Below are 10,585 nucleotides of genomic sequence, written 5' to 3'. Positions count from 1 at the left end.
AAACAACCAAAATAACTTCCAGAAGTTCACTTTTTAAAATGGACAGGGACTAATAAGACTTAACCAAAAACATTTACTCAGTCTGGAGGTGTTCCTTCTCCATCAACCATTCCAGGTCATGAAACCACAACGGTTGGCATGAAAGCAGCGTGAACATTGCTGGACAGCCAGCAGACACATAATGAAGCTTGGCAAATATCGGAACAGAAGTGTACCAAGATTAAAAAATATACTGGTACCTCAAAATTCCTCCCGTACTTCCGGAAGAGGAAAATTTAATTGTAGTTTTGGTATTACTGTTTGTTTTCCCTGGCTGAGCTGAGTACAAAGGTGTGTGCAAGGTCATGTTAGTGCGTCAGCTAAGTCAGGCTTGGTTAATAATAAAAAATAAAGAACTTCAAGATAAAAATCACTCAATAAAATATAGAAATACCTAATTAGTTCTGGAAGTATTTCATGTATATTTTTAGGACACCAATTTGCCTCAGTTGTCACAGCTTTCCAATACCTGGAGGTCTGGGTGGCAGAGCATAAACTGGTGTTTTACCTTGCATTGATGCTTCATTCAGTAAATACGTTCATATTCACCAAATCTGCACTCCCTCTATCAGTTAAGTCAGAATTCAGTCCATGCATCACCTTGAATGAAAGAGTCACACATATTAGTGTCGTACAGTCACTTGTCTCCCCCAAGTGGTGGCAAATAGGTAGCTTCACTAAAATGAATTTTTGGAATATTGTCTTGTGACTCTCTATTGATGACACAAAAATAAAGAATATAAACACATTTTATTCTACTTTTACTTTGTACCAGTTATAAAACACTGTCATTTCTTATTTTAAGCACAATTTCAAAACACAGTCAATTAATTCCCCAAGATGCTGGGTCATAACAGCATCAAATTTTCCTGTGCACAATCAATTTTTTGCTCAGTGCCTGTGATGACCTCTGCATCAGCCAGCAACACCAGAAAAACCAGATCTAAGGCTCTTCTCCATGCCTCCTGCTTCACACTCAGATTATCGTAGATCTTTACTGTCAGTGCATCACTGGACTTCAGGGGTGAGGAAACTGCACTATCATTTCGTTCACCTTCCAAGTAAAGTTGTGAAAATTTTACAGCAATGCCTAAGCTTTCGTCACAGCCCTGCAGCTGTTGGCTCACCACAGTCCTGGCTCTGACTTTCGAAAACCTTCCAGTATTAACCATTACAGTGGATATGTAATCTATTAAGCCATCTGCCATGAGGTGCAACACTACACCCCTGTATGGATTAGGTGCTGTTCCACTTTTGGTTTGCTGGACAGAGTCCCCATTTCTCTCTCTGTGATGCTTGACATAGCGCTCTGCTTGCTTTTGAAGGTGATGAATACAAAGCATTTCTGTCACTCCAGCACCAGGCAGAAGGGATTTGTCTTTCAGCGCATGGTGTAAACGATAAGCACATGCCCAAAATTGGTCTTCCAGTGCCTGCAGCTTGCCATATACACAGCTTGTGAGAATCACTGTGACCAACTCGCTGTTCCCACCTGTGGAAATATTCACAGTTGTTGAAGGCTTCCCATCACTGTTGCTGAGGTCCCTCCATATCACAACCTTCCCCCCTGTGCCAACACAGTGCTTACTCAGCTGCGTAGCATAAGTGACTGGAAAGGCTCCTGTTGCATTAGCAAATGACTTCAAAACGGAAGCCTTCACTTTTTCCACCACAAGTATATGGTGTCTACAACAGCGTAGAATCACTTTCTCACTAACAAGCCCAGTGACTAGAATCAGGTTTACTTCCAGCTTCAGCAGAAGTGCTGCAACCTTTTCCATCCACCCTTCTTCTTTGTGTGACTTTGACAAAGCTGACTGGTCACGCACACTTTTTAAACCTGTTGGCTTAGTAAAACCAAGATGGTGATAGGTATCTGATAAATCTCCATTAATTAGAGCAACCTTCAAGTGCTGTTCTTGTAAGTGACAAGCAACTAAAGCCTGTTCAGCAGATAAGCAAACAATACAGCCTGGTAAAACACATGCATGCTCCTCTGGTAACCCAGGTAGCACACAAGTCACCACTTTAGTGATGTCAAAAGTGGAACAGCCGACATCTCGCTGATTATTTTTTGACAGTATTCGGCTTGCTTCGACTACTAAATTCATTGCATCAGCACACCCATGACTCAGTCCCTTAGCAATGTCTGCAATGTCAGGATGCTTTGGCTCATGAGATTGCAGTACTTTAGAGATTTTTTCAGATCCATCTCCACAGAAATGTCTGCTGAGCTTTATTTTCCTTTGTCCACTGGCATTTAGAGTCTTGTGACTAAGTCTTGTTGTCCCTTGCAGGTGGCACGATGTTTGTGAAACCTCTGCACTGGGTTTCTTTGGGAGGTGAGGTCCCATGGAAGGTGCAATACAGCTCTCTGCTTGCTCCACACCAAGTCCTTCAGTTGAGATGCTGCTTTTACTGCAAACATCCAAACATATATCCATTCCCTCAGACATAACTGAAATGATGTGTGTTACTGAAATCCCTCTCTGAAGGCACTCCAGAGCAGCGCGACTCCATGCTCCTGCAAGAAACAGAAGACATCCTGACCCTGTGTGATAGACCCTGTGGTGGGTTCGAATCGTCTCATAAACTAGCTGACCCACTGCGCAGGTCAGCTCCAGGTTCTCAAAGATGCGCAGGCATGAGCACACAAGAGTTGATTCTCCAGTCGTGTCATCTTGGATAAACTTGTACGTTTTATTGGGGCCCACCGAGGAATGCATGATTCCTGCCAATGCTGAGAGTTTCTGCAGTCCAACATGTTGTCGATGGTTTATAATCCTACCTCTCAGCATTTCTTGAGGAGCCTGAATTTTAAAAAAGACGGGAAATTGTTTACTTTCACTGGTAATAAACAATGTAACAGTAATTAAATTTGGCAGTACGAGCTGCTTACATATTCAAGCAATCAAGAAGGATAAAATGCATAAAACAATCTAAGAGTCACTCTGCGTGATGTGTAACTTTGAGCTGGCATAAGTAAAGTCTGAAGGCAGGACACTCACATTCAATACAATGTTGTAGCTTTTTTCTAACTTCATTTCAACCTAACAGAAGGACGTGACTACTCACTCCAAAGCTGCTGACAAGTTTGGCCAACAACATACACGCAACGGCAGCTAGAACAGCATTATAACTCAATAGTTCACAACACACAGACATCCAAATTAGTGACACTGAAAGATAAATTCGACAGAATTACAATTAGCCTACAGACCATACAAGCAGCACTTTGCTGGCTAAGCTAACAAGCTAATGTGTTATGAAAGTGACTTTAATTCTAAACTCTATCAGTCCATAACAAGGCTGAAGTGAGCTAGAAACCCACGGGTATGTCTGAAATGTGCTTCTGCGAAACAGACGTTATGTGTCCATAAACAAAGTAATGTTACCTTAATTCAACAACAGCTGATGATACTGAATCTGCTCCTTTCAGTTCCCAATCGTCCAAGCGCAAACGATTAAGCACTGCGCACGCGCTGTGTGTTTCGGTTGCTGGGAGACAAGAAGCTGTCTCAACCATTGGCGGACAAAATCATAACCCGCCTATTTCATTTTGCAATTGGCTAATACGCTCCACTCACGGTGCGTTCCTGGTTTGTATTGGCTATCTCCCATGTCATTTGAATATAGCCGTTGCTGTCTGTTTGTTGACGTCCGACTTTCAAGCGGCCGTGGAGATTTCTTTGTTAAATCATTAATTTAAATGGTAAATTTTCATATAAATGTCTAGTATGAATTGTACGATGTATTAACTTTTTTGGAAGTTGCGAGATTTATCGGGAAAAATTGGCAGTCAGTTGCATAAAGTTTGTGTTTGTTGTCGTGGTGTAGCACTGATGCTAAACTTGGCTAACTAGCATGATAGCAAGGTTGGATTAAAACTTAAACACATCACCTGTTTGTTGCTCGGCTGCACCTAATAACTGAGTATCAAACATGAAATGGCAACCACCTCTTAATGTTTGCTTTTTCAGGCTTCAAGTTACCGAAAACCAGTTCCTTCAGCAAGCCAAAGGAAAAAGGCAGGTCCCAAAATCGAACTGACTGAGGAGCAAAAGCAAGAAATTAAGGAGGCCTTTGATCTCTTTGACACAGATGGAACTGGAACCATAGACGTGAAGGAGCTAAAGGTTAGTTTATCCTTTTTGTTTTGGTACACCTTAGATGTTAGCTGAAGTGCATGTATAGATTCACAAATGCTTCGGTGACAGTGCTACAGCAGCTTGAGATTTGTTGCATACCTGTGCCACAGGTTGCTATGAGAGCTCTTGGGTTTGAACCAAAGAAAGAAGAAATCAAGAAAATGATTGCAGACGTTGATAAAGAAGGCTCTGGAACAATTGACTTCGGTGACTTTCTCAGTATGATGACACTGAAAATGGTGAGTGTAGTACAGATGCTTGTCAAAACATGGGAGATTGCACATTGTCAATCAGTTGTCAGTTGGTAATTTGTGTATGTTTTTCATAACTTCTGGTTGCCAGTTGCTCACAAAGCAAAGCAAACTTCCTGTAAATCCTTTGCAAAAATGTATAATTAAAGAATTTCCCCTCTGGGATAAATAAAGGAATTCTGATTCTGATAATATAGTTTTGAAACATGGACAAATATCATTCGTGCAAATCTCACTCACAGTCACAGAAAATGCACAGTGTTGTAGTTGCTAGATGTCAAGTGAAAAAGTGTAAACTGAAGCTCTAATGTGTTATTCATTGTGTTTGCCATGCTGCCATTGTTAATAGGGTGAAAAGGACTCCAAGGAGGAAATATTGAAGGCTTTTCGGTTGTTTGATGATGACTGCACAGGAAAAATTTCATTCAAAAATCTCAAGAGAGTTGCTAAGGAGCTGGGTGAAAACCTTACAGACGAGGAATTGCAGGTATTGTAGTCTTTATTGACATGCAGGTTTCCAAAGTACTTGTATGTATAATTTTGTCCATCCAGAGACTCCCCATGACGATGTTTTGTTTTTTTGTATTTATTATTTTGTGCTTTCAAGCAATGACCTCCTATTAATAAGAACGATCTTAAAACACTTATTCAGAGTGATGGGCATGCGTTTGTTGATTGACTGCTGCATTCATGAACAATTCATTAGCTTTGACAGAGTTGCTGTTTTTTTTTTTGTTTTTTTTTAATCTTCACTGAAACAATTGATATAAAGGCTCTGTTTCTGAATCCTCAGTGCAGGCTCTTGAGGCTCACACTGCACCTGTTAGCAGCTTTGTACCTCTCCTACTTTTTGTCAAACCATACCTTTGCATAGAATATGTGCACTAGCTATCTGTGATGTTAAATGTTAAACTCTTTATATGGAATAAGCATTCTGTTTGTTCACATTTATTTTGTGGTGGATTGTTTCAACAATTTATTTTAAGTAGGAAACACCAAACATTAGTTACTCAAAGAATTGAAGTAGTCACAGAACTATACACTTGTTTCTCTTCTCTCATCTCGTAGTTCCTGTTATGTTTTTACATTCTTACACACGGCATTAAAATAGCCGGTTATTTACGAGGAACTCGGCACTGAGATGCCCCACACATGTCACTCCATTTGAGTTGCAGGTGTTTCCCATGTCTGTCACATGGATGAAGCAAAGCTTTCAGTGCTTGATTCAGTTGTCGCTTTTTCAATATGAACATACAGCATTGGATTTTGTTTCTTACCTTTTTAGGAAATGATTGACGAGGCAGACAGAGACGGAGATGGTGAGGTCAACGAGCAGGAGTTCTTGAGGATAATGAAGAAGACCAATCTTTACTGAGCCTGTTGAGTGTTCTGGAAACTTTTAAAGATTCTATGTTTATTCTGTCACAAGTTTATACAGTGTTTTTTTTTTCTTTTCTTCTTTTTGTGGGCGTTAGGCAGATCTGTTTAGTGTGTACATAAATATTTTAACATTCTGTATCTTTGCACGAATTTTTTCTATAAGACAAATAAATCTATTTCATCATAGTTCATTTGTCTGTGTATTTAACCCTGGGCAGTGCCTGTAGGTTGCTGCTGTTGTGGTTTTGAAAATCAGTACAGTTTTCAATACTCTGTGTATGCTGCAGTACATTCAGCAAAGCAGTGCATGTCAATACTGGTCAGATGTCAGGGAACAGACAGTGAAAGTCATATGACTAAGTTGATGTCGACTACCCAGAATTATGTTACTGTAGATTGAAATGACAAGCATGAACTTGAGATGAGTAACTAAGTAAAAGTCACTCTCACTTCAGGTTTTGAGTTTCTAAATCAAGTCATTGTCTGAAGATACATTGCAACCCTGTCTTACTGATATGCTCTGATCATCTTGTAGGAAAGATGCTCCTACTGATTAATTGTAATATACGGCGGAAGTCTGGTTTTGCCCAAAACGCAATACCTTGTTAAAATAAACAGGATATTGTAGTGACGTGTTTTTCCGAGCCGTCAGACGGCTGTCTATTATTTTGAGGATGCTTGCCACTGATAGTGAAAGTTCTGTTAACCTGTTCTAGACGAAGCAAACGAACATCTGGTGGAAAATATGATGGTCCGTATTTTTTTTTTTTTTTTTTAACATTCCACATTTCCACATACAGAATGTTTAGCACTGCAAAAAGTTAAAAAGTTAAACGTGAGCACTTTTCAAAGATTCCTAGATTTCCAAAATGTCAATTTTGACAGATTAGGTCCTCAAAATGTTAATGGTACTCGATAAGCAATCAGTTGTGTGTGTGTGAAAGAGACTCTTGAAGTAATTAATTTCTCTCGAAATTTACAGGCTGGCTGCATGCCTTTATTTATTTATTTTATGCAGTTATGTTTGCTTTATACCAAATTTAAGTACCAGAATGTGGAAATTATATAGACTGCTTTCATTTTGCTCATCTGTTGTAGCTGAAACTTGGAATTGACAGACATGAGCGGAATCAAAAGGCCAGTATTTCAGAGGTTCATTTTATGTTACCCCCTATGACTCAAATTGATCCACCTTCTCTGCTATTCAAAGTACTCCACACACCAGGTGAGAGTTGAAAAACGGTGCAGAAACCTATTCTGAGTGGACACAAACAAATAATTAACTGACACGAAATGTGTCCTGATATTGTGGAAGATCCTTTCAAAGCTCTTAACATCTTAACTCAGTCGGCTCTTCAGCACCTAAGAAATGCTATTTTCAAACTGTTTTCACGAGTTTCAGAAGATGTGCAGCACAAAATCCACTATATAATCCACCATTCAAAAACACAAGTATTAGTTTGAGAAGATGCTACTAAATTCGCCAACATTTTAAAACCTTAAATATAAAATTTGTGTATTATTATTCTTTATCAAGTAATTAATTAATTTTACACAGGCCCTTCAGTAAACACTTAAGTGCATGGAGCAGTCATTTAGGAAGAGTAGGCGTTGTTCAGACGGTCGATGGTGTTTGATTTTAGAACAAAACTTTCCAATTGGAGTTGGATGTTTTTGTGCAGTGGCAGTTTCACGGCCTTTAATATCTTCACAGCCCCTCAGCTGAGTGTTATTCCCCTACTGTTGTGGTTAAACACCATTCACATCACAGTCTGTTCAATACTCCCACTGCTCCGCTGCTGTTCTTTTTTTCCCATAAAATGAATAATTTCCAAAACAACCAAGTGCTGCAAGTTTGATCGTTGCTGGTAAAAGGTCATTATATTATTAACTCTTAAATGTCAAGAATGTGTCACCATTATGTGGGAATTTTACAAGCCCCCTTTTAGTAAGGCAACTCGAGACAAATAGGCATCATTGCGAAGAAGCAAGAGTGACTGCATCAGTGGTATGTTTGCTTTTTAATCTCAGTCATATTTGTGAAATAGCTTTTATGCATATTTTCAGAATTATTACACATCTAACAGATCACTGTTTCATTTTACCATTTAGCAATGTTCTCTCTTTCAATGTTGGACAGTTTGATGGGGAAGCTGGTTCCCATCTTATTCACTGGTCTATTGTTTTAATGTGCCGGATGTGACAATGACAAGCTAGCTAGCATGCTTTGTTAGCATCTCCTTTTTTTTATTCCTGAATATATAATAATAATAATAATAATTGTTAAATGAACCTTTGAAACCACAACACTAAGAGCCAGAATGATTTAAAGATGCTGTCCTGTGAATATGCGATGCTTTGTTGTTCATAGATTACACCCAACTGATTTGCGTGTCCTACGTGTATTGCACAATCTGTTTCCATCCCTCAACCAGTGACCTTTAAACAAATGAGTAGATCAGGTGCGCTACGGAAAAAAGAAAAAGGTTGGTTAACGAGGAGCAGTTATGAACAACATCTTGTTTTATCTCCACCTCTCAGATTTTGGTGGCACAACTCAAATGAGATGTTACAATTTAAGGAGAAAACATCCAACATAACAGCAAATACTTTCAAACAACCATGTGTATTTCAGTTGACTGCTTTTATCCATCTTGTGCTACAGTATCAGAGTTAACTCAGCTACAGAGCTGATGAGAAAAGGACCCGTTCTGTCGACGCGACAACACCATGCATTTGAATGTGAAGGCTCATACTCATATCTGCAAACCAAGTGGAGCAGCTCTCTGTGTCTCAGTTACATACAGGCTTCGGTTTTCGGTGTTCTGCACCCTTTAATTCAGTTCATTTGGGCTAATGAGAACAAATGACTGAGTCTCAGTCCTCTTCCAGGTAACTATAAGTGTGGTTGTTCATCAGGACTTAAATCAGTCAGTCAGCAAGTGCAGCCGCATCTGATAGCTATTTCCACTACACATAATTCTGAATTAATAAAGTCTTTTTTTTTTTTTCTTGTTGTAGCTCTTGAGTGTATTATATATCATCAGTGGGACATCACGGGCCATTATGGAAGTATGGACTGTGTTTTCTTTCTTTTGTTGTGTGGTCTTATATTTTTAAATAGACTGAAATAAAATCAATCAGCAAATCACAGTTTACCACAGGGCAACGTTTCCTCTGAATATTTCTTACTTCGTCCTATGAGCAACCCCTGAAAAAGAGGTAAATTATTTTCAAATGAGCTGTGGCCTAGAGGTTGGAGAAGTGGCTTGTGACTGGAGGGTCACCGGTTCGATTCCTTTCCTCCACCGGAGGACAAATTTGGCCAGCTGATGCCCCCATGAGCAAGGCACTTAACCCCCAATATGCTCCCTGGGCACCTGACAGTGGCAGCCCACTGCTCCTGTGTGTGTGTGTGTTTCACTGCATGTAATTTGCTGGGTGTTCCATGTGTGTTCAACCAAGGATGGGTTAAATGCAGAGGAAAAATTCAGTGTGTATAAAAATATATATAAAATATATATACAGGTCCTGCTCAAGGTTTCTTCCTGTTAAAAGGGAGTTTTTCCTTGCCACTGTCTGCTTGCTCGAGGGTTCAGGCTCTGGATTTCTGTAAAGCACCTAGAGACAATTTTGATTGTAAAAGGTGCTATATAAATAATTTTAATTGAATTTAATTGAAAATTGAATAAAAGTTGATTCTTCTTCTTCTTCTTTTAATGAAGAAGTACAAAGTCTTCAGATGAGAAATGAAAGATCAGGCATTATTTTTCAGGGCAGGGTCAGGTTGATAAGTCACTAAATAGTAAATGCCATTTATTCAGCACTTTTTTGTTTGTTCTGGCGATGATTAATTAAAGAATGACACTGCATAATTTGGAAAAATGAGGTCATAAATACAGCAAAATTTGTCCATTGACAGTCATGCTTGTTTGAGTTAAAATATCACCTGTCCTGCACTTTTTTGCAGAAAAGCTGATTTCAGAACACTGAACTCCACGGAATCGTGCCAGGCCATGGCTAATGTCACCAACTGATAAATTCCCACCCTGCAGGTTTCTCTTAACAGCCCCCAATATCATTTTTATCAATTCATTTAAGTTGGATTATGGGAAATAATTTGACAATGTCAAGTACCAGTGAATTCTACATTTCAATTTAAAACACCAAATCATAGATCTTTAAAGATAAGATCTTTAAATTCAGTAATGATGACAGTGAAAAATGAATCAATCATTATAAACAAGCTGTGTCATGACTGCTGCGGTGCTGGCGGAGAGGACCAGAAGAGGCGATCCCCCACCCACACCCTCTTCGTACTCTTCCTGTACACTTACGGTAATATCAAGCACACTTGCTTTTTCTTAATCACCGAAAATCATCTTCATTTGGCCTCCTTCCAGCTCTAAAATGGTTCTAAAATAACAGAGGACTTCACATTTATGTATACCAACCAGTATTTTTTAAAAGAAAAGTAAACAATGTTTTGCAAGATGCCAGTACGTATGAGTTGCATGCAAACTTTCAACCTCACACCCACTTGCCCTGGAAATGCAAACTGTTCGCGGAGCGGAGACCGCAGTGTAGGAAATCATACTACTGCAAGTGGGAGTAGGAAGTAAACTACATAATTAATGAATCTAAACAAATGTTCCTGATTGAGTAGTGGTCTGGAATGGTCATGCTATACTGTAGTGCACAAGTTCTGACCTTATCCTTTCACTTAACATTCTTAACAGTTACAAAAAGAAAACAAAGATGATGATA

The 10,585-nt window shown here is 39.2% G+C and overlaps 2 protein-coding genes across 4 annotated transcripts; one reads left to right on the top strand and one right to left on the bottom strand.

The window, feature by feature from the left end:
• Positions 1 to 770: 770 nt before the first annotated feature.
• Positions 771 to 3,576, bottom strand: bbs12 (Bardet-Biedl syndrome 12). Of its 2 annotated transcripts, XM_046405850.1 has the most exons (3): positions 3,435 to 3,576; positions 2,642 to 2,849; positions 771 to 2,563 (listed from the first exon to the last, which is right to left on the bottom strand). In XM_046405850.1, the coding sequence occupies exons 2-3, from the start codon at positions 2,835 to 2,837 to the stop codon at positions 888 to 890; spliced, it is 1,872 nt and encodes a 623-aa protein (XP_046261806.1). In that variant the 5' UTR covers positions 2,838 to 2,849; positions 3,435 to 3,576; the 3' UTR covers positions 771 to 887. The 2 variants fall into 2 exon arrangements, with proteins under 2 accessions (XP_046261806.1, XP_046261805.1); XM_046405849.1 differs by having other exon boundaries at positions 771 to 2,849.
• Positions 3,577 to 3,597: 21 nt separating this feature from the next.
• On the top strand, positions 3,598 to 6,004 carry cetn4 (centrin 4). 2 transcript variants are annotated; one of them, XM_046405861.1, is made up of 5 exons: positions 3,598 to 3,751; positions 4,020 to 4,175; positions 4,298 to 4,426; positions 4,788 to 4,925; positions 5,724 to 6,004. In XM_046405861.1, the coding sequence occupies exons 1-5, from the start codon at positions 3,749 to 3,751 to the stop codon at positions 5,811 to 5,813; spliced, it is 516 nt and encodes a 171-aa protein (XP_046261817.1). In that variant the 5' UTR covers positions 3,598 to 3,748; the 3' UTR covers positions 5,814 to 6,004. The 2 variants fall into 2 exon arrangements, with proteins under 2 accessions (XP_046261817.1, XP_046261816.1); XM_046405860.1 differs by lacking the exon at positions 3,598 to 3,751 and adding an exon at positions 3,776 to 3,909.
• The last annotated feature ends 4,581 nt before the right edge of the window (positions 6,005 to 10,585 follow it).

The sequence above is a fragment of the Scatophagus argus genome, chromosome 12 (assembly GCF_020382885.2).
Source record: "Scatophagus argus isolate fScaArg1 chromosome 12, fScaArg1.pri, whole genome shotgun sequence".
Taxonomy (NCBI): Eukaryota; Metazoa; Chordata; class Actinopteri; family Scatophagidae; genus Scatophagus; species Scatophagus argus.
Note: the sequence above shows the minus strand (reverse complement) of the source record. Positions and strands in the feature narration are given on the sequence as shown.